This window comes from Amblyomma maculatum, chromosome 3 (genome assembly GCF_055883805.1).
Source record: "Amblyomma maculatum isolate TAMU_Amacu chromosome 3, ASM5588380v1, whole genome shotgun sequence".
NCBI classification, from domain to species: domain Eukaryota; kingdom Metazoa; phylum Arthropoda; class Arachnida; order Ixodida; family Ixodidae; genus Amblyomma; species Amblyomma maculatum.
Genome location: NC_139346.1, coordinates 143999813 through 144012943, shown reverse-complemented (window position 1 = coordinate 144012943; position 13131 = coordinate 143999813). Strand labels below are relative to the sequence as shown.

Sequence of the window (13131 nt, the reverse complement as noted above, 5' to 3'; positions counted from 1 at the left end):
TGATTCCACCCACATAGCATGCAGTATGCAGAATGATTCCATAGTCACGGTGATCGAACGTGTTTGGAAAACGGGTGAAAACATACACTGAGCCTAGAATGGCCAAATAGCGAAATCGACTGCACTCAAGCGAAAGTTTGGGACGAGTATTTGCATACAGCTTCGACACAATCCCGCCTATATTATACACACTGTGCGTGAATGAACTCATGCCATCTTTCACGGAAACTGTTGCATTGACAGCTGACATATTATCTCGGCTCGAAGAAGATGCGTGCATCCCTGTTGGATACATAAACAATGACATGATTTGGTTTATGGGGTTCTAACGTCCCGAAGTGACTCAGGCTTAGGGAAGACGCATCAACGCTTGTATGCCGCATGCATTAACCATACACGGGGAAATAAATCTGCCGCGATGAATAACTAAGGAAACTTTTGTGTTTTTGCTGCTTCTTGTTTTTGGTAACCTCATAAAATATGCCCTCCATACATGAAACTTTTATTCAGGGTGTTGGTAAGGCGCCAACGCTTGAATGAATACAGTGGGTTTGCATTGTACCAACCATGGTTACTGAATAATTAACTGCTCTTTGAAAACCTTGGCACACCCACCTAGTACAGAGGCGCTCTTGCTGTGGCCATTGGTGTAGAAGACCTTGATGCCGCTGTTTTTTCTGCGCCTATAATTTCATTCAGCCTTGAATGCGCGTGCCGTTTCAGCCAAATGCAGCAGTATTGTAGGTTGTATCTCTGACACTGTGGTATCATAACATCATTATGACGACAGGTTTACAAGAAGAGCTTTCAACTGTCGCTGTTCGTATAATTAAAAGCAAACATTTTTTCAGTACAACATAGAACCTTGTAATCAACAGTTCGACGAAACATCGTCTGGTCAGGTGGTGACATAAAGAAAATTATAGGGTCACTGACCAAGTCAAAGTTTAATAAAAACGAAATGACGTTTCGGAAGCCCTACGGCTTCCTTGTTCACACAATTGTGAACAAGGAAGCCGTAGGGCTTCTGAAACACCATTTCGTTTTTATTAAACTTTGACTTGGTCGTTGACCCCATAATTTTCTTTATAACATAAAACTTGGAAAATGAAATAACGTAATCAGCGTGAGTTTAGCTTATGAGGTTTATCGTCCCACCTTCACTCAGCCAAAGAGATATACCGTAAAATTAAGGGCTCCGAGAATTTCGACCACCTGTGGTTATTCCACTGACGTCACACACTACATGGGCGACACAATCGAAACGTGGTCGCCGCGGTCTGCAGCCGATCCTGCATCCTAGCTTCGATGAAGGTACATCCTAACCATTGCGGTACTGCGGCGGGGACTAGTCAGTACTATTTACGACATAAAACTAACTTTGAACAATATATTGGCACTGGCATGCTTTCTTTTTCACCTTGTGACAGCCCCGTACTTCCGAACGTGCGCAGAGATGTCACTTTTGGATAAAACACTGCACAGGGCTGGGACGGATTATGAGCTGCTTTGCCGGGCTCGGACTGGGCTCGGGCTTAAAGTTGCGGGCCCGAATCAGGCTTGGGCCTGTATATAGCGGGCCTAAGAACGGCTTTGTTTCACGTTTTAAGGTAAAGTGCACTGTGTGAGCGCTGAAAATAAAAAACGTTTAGTTACATATTTGGTTACGTTTATCTCGATTAAGGCACTCGACTACAAAGGAAGAGTACTCGGGTTTGGTCCTGGCCTGGGCGGCCGTGTTTTGAGTGGGGTGGAAAGCATTGGAGCCGTATACTGCGCTGCGTCAGCGGTCGATCAAGAAGAAAAGATCTGGAGCACTCGACTGTGGAGTTCTGCACAGCCGAGCTGCCTTGGATCGAACTCAAATCATTTTTCTTCTCATCTTTTGTGAACAGCGACCACTTCTGCCATGTTTCCAGGCCGTAAAATCAAGTTCATTAAGCGAGTGACATTTCACTAGCTGCAATAATGCTTTAGTATGTATAAGACATCGCGGGCCCTAAAATATGAATAAACAAAAACCTTGAAGTAACCTAAAGCAGTTTTAACGCGTGTATGTAACCTCGTTCGCTTGGGTCACGAGGCCAATACGAGTTCGTTTATGTAATCTCTGCGAATCTAGGTCACTGTTCAAACAGCTCACCAGGCGAACGCCTCTTTATCATTTTTGATTTGTGCTAAAACATTTATTCAAATGTTATTGCAATTTAAACTTCTTTTTAGGGCAGTTATATGTGTAGTAGCAGAACACTAAGCCATTTACCACATGCATTACTGTAAGAGTGATTCTGGGTCGGGTCACGAACGGGTCCGGACTGGGCTTCACTCCGAGGTTAGCGGGCAGGGTTGGGCCAGGCTTCGTACCTCGTATTAAGTCTGGATTCTGCCTCAGACTGAAGCCCGTGCAGTTATGGATGTGACGCTAATTACGCAAGAGCCAGATGAACATTACTCTGATTATTGGCGATTGCTGTGATGATGTAATTGAAAAACGTTTCCCATCGCACATAATATGTTCAGTAGAGAAGTATGAAAGCTTTCAGTCACTATAGATTAAAGTAGTTGGTCAAAGAAGGAGCGTTGTTTATTCCTTGTGCATAAAAAAAACGTGTTCCGTCACCGAAAGAATAACACACACACACACACACACACACACACACACACACACACACACACACACACACACACACACACACACACACACACACACACACACACACACACACACACACACACACACACACACACACACACACACACACACACACACACACACACACACACACACACACACACACACACACACACACACACACACACACACACACACACACACACACACACACACACACACACACACACACACACACACACACACACACACACACACACACACACACACACACACACACACACACACACACACACACACACACACACACACACACACACACACACACACACACACACACACACACACACACACACACACACACACACACACACACACACACACACACACACACACACACACACACACACACACACACACACACACACACACACACACACACACACACACACACACACACACACACACACACACACACACACACACACACACACACACACACACACACACACACACACACACACACACACACACACACACACACACACACACACACACACACACACACACACACACACACACACACACACACACACACACACACACACACACACACACACACACACACACACACACACACGCACGCGCACGCGCACGCACACGCACACACACACACACACAGACAAACACACGGACATACACGGACATACAGACGTGCATGAAGAACATATCACAAATGCGTCTTTCTTCGATATGCATTCTGCAATACATAAAGGTGTTTACTGTGAAGTCCACACCACAACAGCTGGCGTAGGGCGAACTTAGCACAGAAGCTATGACTGCTCTCTATGCCGTTAATGCAGCATAACGCTGCAAAAATGCTCAGCATGTAGCCCCAGCTTTTTATATCCAATTACCCGCCATGCCATAACTCGTATTTTGTGTAGACGGACATGCCCGACGTTTCCGGGCGGTAGAGGCGAGCGCATTGTGCTAGGACGCATGTTCCCACTTTCACAGTGGCTTGACAATTGATCGGGTGCGCAGGTGCCTGCTATTTTTGTTACACGAGTAGGCGCACGTGCTTCCGAGTTTTAAGAGTGCCACTCGGAGCCAGCTGCTATCGCGGCACTTAAAGGACATTTCGTACTAGCTGCTTATCGGGTTTCATTTGTGGTGCACGTATGTGGCCTCAGCATTGAAATGCAAACTGCACACGCTAGAGACTGCTGAGACACTAAGCAATAAAATTGGCGCTTGGGCATGAGACGTGCGCTGGGAGTGTCTGCTGATACTGCATGCACCGGATTGAGAACAGGGTGGAGTAGGCTAGTTCTGTCGTGTAATAAAAAAAAAAAAAAAAAAAAACTCGGCGCACGTTGCTCTCGGTAGTAATGTGCGATAGCAGATTATTCGGTTCAGGTACCATGCGGCGCATTAATCGATTTAAAAAGAGAGTTGAGCGGCAAAACACGCAACGTGCCTTTTTTTCGAACTCGACAATGTACGGGTTCACTTGATAAGTCGAGAACGAGGTCGAGTTATGAGGAATAAAGGCGTTACTAACCACTTAATGTCGCCGTCTATATCTTTACGCTATGCATCTAAGGGGAAGGGGGAGAGAATAAGTTTTAATAAAGTGATTGCACGGGTGGTTCACCCAGGTCTGGGAAACCGTTGGAAGATACAATCCTTCAGGCCCGAGCTCATATGAACGCAGCAAGTTAAGAGCTGCGCTTATCGGGGTACTTTGTTTTAGCTAGAAATGCAAAATATTAGTGGCATGCCGAAAGAAGACCAAAATATAATCACAGTGAGGTAGCTAAATTTTTTGAAGTTGGCTTGAAAAGAAGCAAGGAAGTAATCAAATATTCTTGAGTTCTAACAATTCCCGAGGGTAGTACAATGAAATAAGGAACAGTCCGAGCTGAAAGAAGTAATTGACTGTCTCAATTGTGAAGAAATCTTGCATAATAAATGGGTGAATAATTTAGGAGACACGCAAATCGAAAGAAAAACGACAACGGTGGCATATAAGTTCTTTGATTTCACCTAATTGTTATAAGAGCTGACTATAGTAGCGGGGAGAGTATTTAGATTAGATGGAGTTATTCCTGACAAGGACGAATTTGGTCGTCTTGAATATTTGACCCGGAATTATGGCTGTTATTGAACCCTAAAAAGTGCGAAAGCAAAATGCTATGGTGCCTCCGAAGGGGGCAGGAGCTAGAAGCTCTTATTGTTCTCCTTGTTCTTAAGAGCCAACCAGTCGTACAAGGGGCTTTCTTGTATTCTACGTATTCATCTACTTTAGACGTCTTGATAAATTTAACCTGCAACCAAAAACCCGACAACTGGACGGCCTTAATGCTAGGAGGCGTTAAGTTCATTGAGTGTTATTGAAGCTCTGCAAGGATGATAGCTACTGATAGCTACTAAAGTTGTTATCGCGAATGCCTTGAATGCCTCATACTGCCGGAGTTTGTTCGTTCGTTCGGCCGGTCATATTAATGCTGTCACTCAAATGACGTCATCACGAGAAACCAAAACTAACGTCATCAGAGAAATAAAAATCCAGTCTCTCCCGGGAATCGAACCTGCATCCCTCGGTTCCTCAGCCGAACACTTTAATCAACTAAGCCCTGCCCGGGATCTTGAAACGCACATCATAATTCTCTTTTTCTACAGTGAGGATGATAGCAGCGATGACAGTGATGCTGCAATCAGTGGAAATGACAATAATGACATTAGAATAGATAATGCCGGCAAATTTCGTTGACAATGATAATGAGAAAAAACGTAATGCACCTTGTGCACCAGCAACGCTCAGACTTTCACATTTGTGCAGTGTAGATTACACAGTGCTGTCAGAATTTTTATGGCTCAGGCGTTGGCATTAAATCAGTGATTACGACAACAAATGCGTTGATTTATTAATGGTAATGGGACTATTATTATCACTCAGTCTTGGTCTTTTCTGGTGATACTTTATACGATACACACGTGGCATCGAAAATTATTTTACCATGGGTTTGTGAAGGGAGGTATCATCGTAACATTCTAGCAGGTCATTAGCAGCATGTTATGAGCGAATCTGATAAAAACAGGATCTAGGCAAAAAAAAAAAAAAAGCCGAGCTATTTCAGCGAATCATGCGTATAATTTCGCCCTCAATCTCGAAAACGACCTACGCGGAGTCACATATTTTACTTCCAATACAGACGAAATCGGCATCAAAAACAGTTCGAACTGCTCGGTAAATTGTTAATTGTAGGTTAAAGCTATTGGCATTTGTTTCGATATGGATAAAATAGCGTATGCTGAGGAGATATGAAAGGTTTCAGAGTCGTTCTGTGTATGGTACTCTGTAGGACGAGCCGCTGTATGGTGCTCTGCAGCTTCATTTGGCTTGTTTTCCGCAACTGAAATATTTCAAATAATGTATTTGGGGCTTCCTGGCTAAAAAATTTGAAGGCGTAACAAAATTAATGGTTCATGGTATATCAAGGTTTAAACATGTTCTTGGCGTCAACAGCTTGACATTTAATAACCATAAAAAGAAGCGGCGAGACAAGACGAGCACAAATTGCCCTATTTGCCTGAGCAGCCTGCGGTACCATGTACTTCTGGCTACAGATAGTTTTCAACCCCCGGGGTACGTTCGAGATGCTATCGCGTCTGTAACAGAAACGGTATGAAAGCACTTTAGTGAACTCGTTTCCACGTATCACGGATGATTTCAAAAGGTTCTTCGTGATGTGCACCTTTTGATGATTGCTCTTTTCATCACTCTCCTACAGCTGGCCTTGCTTCTCTCCTTCCGGCTGGGAATGCTTCAAGGAAGCCTGCCCCAGTTCTCCATTGCTGACAACCCGGCTTCGTTCTCCCCAAAGTTTTGCACAAGGTGAGCGGCGGCTTGATCGAACAACATATGTCACACTAGAAATCTAGTGGAACAATTATGCTGCTGGGGGAAATTGCGGCCGGTCTGTTAGAACAAAGAGACACATTTTTGAAGCGAAGAACATCGACAAGTGGGCGCAACGTTTTTGCATGCAATCTTTCGGGGCGAAACATAGCTTTTGCTGCTGATTGCGACTGTATGCTTTAGGAAGAAACACGGGATTTGTCATTAGTAAGGACAACAGTTGGATGGTGTCGTACTGTTTGTGCCTTTAAAATCGGGGAAGGTTATTCGCATCTGAAAATTGTGAGTGGTGGTTGTAAACCCTTTTATTCGACAGTTTTTGCATTATTAGGTCACCATGACCAAACTATCGTTTGCAAAATGAATAAAGAAGTCGTGATAGTGGATAATATGGGCAATTCTGGGAAATGTGTGTCTTGTTTAGGCCCCAATATCATGCCTTCACTAAACTTCAGCGCATGTAACCGCAGTAAATGATAGCAGTGCTTCATTCAGTTCTCCTTTCCTGAGCTAGGCAGTTCGAAAGTAATGAGGTTTAGGGAGATGGTCCAGTACACAGGGATATGTTGTGATGAAATACAGTTTTTATGTGGCTGCAGTTGCATAAAGGATGTCAATGTGTGAGATTCTTGCTTCTTTCTTATTTTCGTGGGAGGCCGAAACGCGGAGCCCGTACTACAGAAAGCGAGAATGAACAGTATGGGGACAGGAAAGACTTTAATGTTGCCGTATTTTTTGGTGAACAGGAATAAAGGTAGGCTGCAATGATGAATGGCACTACGCTCGGGGGCAAGGATAGGCTAGTAATCTGAGAAATAAGGAGAGCATATCATTATTGCATTTCCGCATGACGGTATAAGGTACAACACATTCGAAACATTCGATTTTCAAGCTGCCGTTATCTGGAAACTGTGTGAAAACTAGCTGACAAAAGAAGGATTACAGTCATTTAGTGTGCATAAGATAGCGTATGCTGAGGGGATTTGGACGGTTTCAGAGTTGTTTTGTGAGGAAACAAAGACTAGCGACTCGTTAAGAGTGCCTGGTTAAGACTCTAGGTTAAGACTGCCGTTTGTGTCAAACTCAGGTAGCCAAAACTAAAGGCAAAATTGAAGTTTGACGAATGACGGCCACTAGAACGTGGTTACAGCACAATCTTACGAAGCTTTGTATTCTCCAAAGGAAGCCAATTTTAAGGCGACATCGTTAATACCCGGTTCTGCGGAACATTCGGTGCTGTCAACAGAGCTGTTATTGGCGTTGCGAGCAAAGCATCACCGGCGTAACTCTTGTAGGTTGTAATTGACACGAAACAAGACCGCATACTGATTGGTCAGCGTGTTGTGTGACGTTATATAACAGTATGACATGGCAGGAACTGGCAACTGCGGCCTCTACATTCAGATGAGTGGGTGAGACCGAAATCAAAGCTTCCAGAATCCTGGGGTGATCAGTTAGGCACGCTACAAAAACCACGAGTCACAGCGGCAAAGCTCTGTTAAAGCGTCGGTAACAAATATTTATATCGGGTTGTCGGGTTGTCTTTCATTTAACAGGGTAGCGTACGAATGGTTGCTAATAAGTTTGTGTGAGATCATAGAGGCCCAAATATAGGAATTAACAGAAGTGAGTGGAGAAACAAATATATGTCAACAAGAATACGTGAGAGGAACAGCAGATGGGAGCTATTACGGTAATGCTTCATACCATTACAGGCGGAGCGAAACTATAACCCCATTTTTTAAGTGTTAGCCTGTATTAGAAAACAGGTCCTATTATTTGCGCAAAAGTATAAGCATGCATTACTTAGGCAGAGGTTTAGCGCACTTTGCAGGTTTGTTAAAATTTTCATCACCTGAAGAAGGTTTTTATTTTCCGTGGACACGACACCAATAAAACCAGTTTCTGCAACTCTTATTGCCGCTGATTGGTGTGGGGTTCTAATAGGGGGATAAATGGTTTTTTCCCACTTAACCGCAGCTGACTGTTCAAACGTCCTACCCCACCGAGTGATCGCGTGCGCTACCGAGCGTACGGCGACTACTGCGGCCATGTTTTTGCGAACTAAGGAACAACATTGATAACAAAGAGGCATTTATTGGTACAATAACAGCAATGCCACCTGGAAATAAAACTCGCCAATGAATCTAGATCGCCCGGCTCATCAGCAAGGTTGCAGACAAATGTTCGGCCACGCTAGGGCACGGGATAAGCTCCGATGCTTGACAGGACGGGCAAGCGGGAGAGTCCCACGAGGCTCCACCTCGCCGGCGACTGCGGAGTCCAGCTAGGATACGTCTGCTCGCGTCGAGCTCCCGATGCCGAAGATCTTAGCTTTTCCCCGCTTGTGCAGTGACGAGGCCAACGAGGCCTTTCTTGGCGCTCGTGCTGCCGCTACGCTGGTGTCATCTCATGATAGTCAGTTAACGTTAACTATACACGCTTGCACAATCTTGTGATAGTTAGAATATCTACCAGGGAACGATTGGAGATGGTTCCCTCACATTGAATAACGCGGTATATAAAAGCGCATTCGGAATTGATCAGGCCTCTTTTACGAAGAACGAGCCGTTTTACACCACGCAGCAGAGCCTCGAATCCAAGGAGACGAGGGCATATAAGGAGGGCTTTTAGCTTCGGTAATTTCCACTCTGCATGTTATGCCAAGTGATGCGTTAACTCATATTCATTGCAGGTTCAGTGTTCTTAGAGAACCTCATACGAAAGCTCTGTGTATGGATATTTTGGAAAATTTAGGGCACTGAAGTGTCACTAGTCACTGTTTTTATGCGGAAGAATGCGAAGGCCATTATCGTAGGAATCCATTTATTTCATAGTCAAGAGTGGCGATCAAAGGGTTGAAGCACAGGCTAGCGAAGGTTATTCCTAGTGCGCTTATTTCTAAATCTATGTCAGCGTTTATACATTATTATATTCCTCTCATGGCTTGTAATTTATTGGTATTCTGCGTAATGGCCAATTTAAAGCAACCACGTCCTTTTTCGTTCAAATATCAAACATAAAACACTATACAGAATGAACCTCGATCGAGCATGGTGAATTACCTGCAACAAGAGGAAGGTACCGGAAGAAACTCCAAATCGGCATTTATGTGAAAAGTAATTCAAACAATTCTCCCTTTATCATCGTAGGCTGTTGACGTACAGTTACATCTGCGCTTTCAACGCCTGGCTGATGCTGTGCCCGCGGACACTCTCCTATGACTGGCAGATGGGCAGCATTCCTCTGGTGCATTCCCTCCTTGATCCGAGAAGTCTGGCGGTGCTGATATTATTGGCAACGCTAGGAGCACTCGGATGGCGGGCGCTGTTTGCACCAGACCAAACTAGCACAGTGAGTACACTGCGATACAGAACTTTCATAAAAGTTCTTTCGAAAAGTCTGTATACCAAAAAGTAAAGACACACAAACTCTGCGTGTGCGTAGTCAATACCGGCGAAATGTAGCTAGCCTGAATAATTACATGCACTCGTACGTGGCCCTCACACGAGGCTTTGCCATACTGAGAACCTACTGTCCTATAGATGCTTTGTCATTCCAATAACAATATTGGGGCGTAAGCGCGTGCACCGCAAACGGTTACCTTTTCCGCAATGCGTTTTAAGGAATTCGGTAGTTTTTGAACGGAAAGGTTAGCATAGACGTTGCAATAGCCCTGTAAAGAAGTTAGTCCTGTTTTCGCAATTTTTAAATACCACAACGACATCTGTTGAGGTTTGCATATCGGCTGAGGTATGATATGCGCAACGAGGAGGAGGAGGAGGAGATATATTTCTCGACAAGCCCTTGGCAAAATATTTTGTTTAGAAGGTTGGAATATCAGCCCAGCTGCAGGCATACAAAATGTCTTATTGAAATATAGGTCGAGAAAACGAGGCATCAGCGGGATAGAGACTAGATGCATATGGGCACCCTTAAATAAATATAAAAAAACATCTAAACCGAGAATATTAAATTTTTTTGCTGGCTTGTCACTTTGCTTGAAACACAGAATACATCGCGAGATACTGTTCTAAGATACGTTTGCCCTTTATAGTAAGTTGACTATTTTTTACCCTGCCCACTTGGAAACTGCGGCGGCCATCGTAAGACATCCATATCTTCGAAACATCAAGCAGATCTTGAGCACAAAAAACGTTATTGATGCATACGTTAATATAGTTTTGTGCGATGCGTAATTCGCTACTTCACTCTTAGAATTTTTATCAATAAACACGCATTCCAGCACTTACCTACTTGCTTACTTACTTACTTAAAGTAAATTCTTTCTTTCTTTCTTTCTTTCTTTCTTTCTTTCTTTCTTTCTTTCTTTCTTTCTTTCTTTCTTTCTTTCTTTCTTTCTTTCTTTCTTTCTTTCTTTCTTTCTTTCTTTCTTTCTTTCTTTCTTTCTTTTATTCAACACATTTTGTTATAGAAATGACTTCGTGCCCACCATGCGATTTCTTTATGTTGTAGTTTCATAGCACGCAGCACTTGATATAGCTTTCATTCCTAATAAGTTTTTTCTGTGTTTAAATTACATTCGTGGTCAATGCTACTCTTTCAATGCACACATTTACTTGGCGTGATTCTTTGCTTCTGTGGCTACTTTAACTCAAGCTTTTTATCTCCGCACGTGGTCACTGTTCTTGAGCAGAGACACGAATTCTGCGCTTGCAACGATGGGTCCCGTCATGACTGCGGCCCTTTTGTGCCGTTGCTGCTGACTACGCTACCGTTCCTGCCAGCGTCCAATCTCTTCGTACCCGTGGGATTCGTTGTTGCTGAGAGAGTCCTCTACATACCCAGGTAGGCTGTCTGTTTTTTTTTCCAATGTAAAATTAATAGGATCGAACAGTTGGAGCACCTGCTGTGAACAAGCTGCACAACGACATAATATGTACTGATGACCGAGACACACGCTGAAAAGTAAATCAATACCGCAAAAGAAAGGCATGCTGGACTTGTGTTTTTGAAAGATTAACAGGAAATAAATTTACCATAGGAGAATAAATTGAGTGGGTGCAGGGGAACTACCAATAATGAGAAGTTTTGTCCCGACAGTAGCTGTTTCTTTTTTTTTTTAATTCAGGAGAATACTTGGGGTAGTTGAAACAACTGGTTAAAGCACTGGTTAATTCAAAACAAACGCAGGTTGGTTTATTCATATTTTTGAGTTTCTTTTGAGGAAGAGAAAAGAGCCGAAAAAATATGCGTGATGGTTACTGGTGCCAGCTAAAGTTTTACTCTGCTATCGCAACTCCACTCGCTTGCTTTGAAAATCTTGCAAAACATTTTCACACTGGTTATGTTTGCAGGATGCAGAAACGCGTTTCTAGGAAGGCCTGACTTGTACCGGCAAGCCATGGTCAATGCGTATTTTTTGTGTTGTATCTTGTAAACTATATCTATTTTGTGTTTCCTAAGTGGGCCGAAATTCATCTTCTGTACAAGCACACTAACGAAAATACAAATTCTTGAAGCGGTGGACAATTTCTTTACGACGCTTGCTAATTAAAGGGAATTGTGTGGACAGACCAAGTATGAGGCAGAAGGCACTCACTCTTAGGAGTGAGCTCTGCATTGCCTTTTGTCAAGAGCTTTGTTCATTGGTATGTTCTACTACTCATCCTGTTGACTTATTGCTGTTTTTATATAATTTGTACATAATTCATGCACATACTACATTGTCTTAGTGTAATACATACCACGTTGAAAGACAAAAGAAGCGATGGCCGCTTTATATTTAGAGGTATTGCATTTAAACCGACTCACTTGTGAAAAGTTGACCGGCCTGCAGTGTTTGTGAAATAAATGCCAATAAGAACAAAACAAAAAAAGAAGCGGCGGCATTGGTTATGGCGTCTGCCTCGTATTCGGGAGGTAACCGGTTCGATTCCTTGTGCTGCCGGACACTCACCGGTTTTTAAATAGGTAACAAATTTCCCCTGGTCTCGTGCGCGCCTTTTCCTGGGCGAAGCACTTGGGAAAATGGTCATTGACCAAATATTTTTCGGAAAACAAGTGAACCTTTTCTTTTTACCGAGCCCGATGTTTTCCATTTTAGCACAGCTCTATATTTGTTAAACAGTTAATGCATATATGCTGAAATATCTTCCCTCGCAGTGTGAACGCCGATGAAGGAAATACTACATATAGATGAGTTTGTTGCGTGGAAAGGCATAGAGGTCGGCCGGAAGGTTGAACATCTCTCCTGCTACTCTGCATCGCGGAAGGGGATGAGGAGGAGAAGGAGAAAAAAAGGAGTTTATGATCGGGCGAGGAAAGATAAAATATATAGAGACGCGGGAACTTTCATCGCTGTCGCCTGTTGAGTCCCGTGTCACTCAAGAAAAAGCAGAAAGCCCGCAGTACATGAACAGCCTTCCATTTTTCCGGCCAAACACCATGCAGTTTGTCCTGAGAGAGAGGCCTGTTCTCCAGATGCTTCGGTGAAGGCGCTATAGTTATCCTTTCGCACACGTATCCTGGGCAGACCAATAAAACATTCTCCACAGTCTCGGCAACATCACCAGTGAAACATTATGATCAGCCAGCCTGTCCAATTAAA

At 43.6% G+C, this 13131-nt stretch overlaps 1 protein-coding gene across 1 annotated transcript in view; it reads left to right on the top strand.

The window, feature by feature from the left end:
- LOC146196230 (protein O-mannosyl-transferase TMTC1-like) overlaps window positions 1-13131 on the top strand; it is a 163881-nt gene that overhangs the window by 105605 nt on the left and 45145 nt on the right. Inside the window, exons 6-8 of the mRNA XM_084596951.1 lie at window positions 6379-6536; window positions 9713-9914; window positions 11218-11369. Of these exons, the coding sequence (XP_084453077.1) occupies window positions 6379-6536; window positions 9713-9914; window positions 11218-11369 (512 nt within the window). The remainder of the gene's footprint in view (window positions 1-6378; window positions 6537-9712; window positions 9915-11217; window positions 11370-13131) is intronic.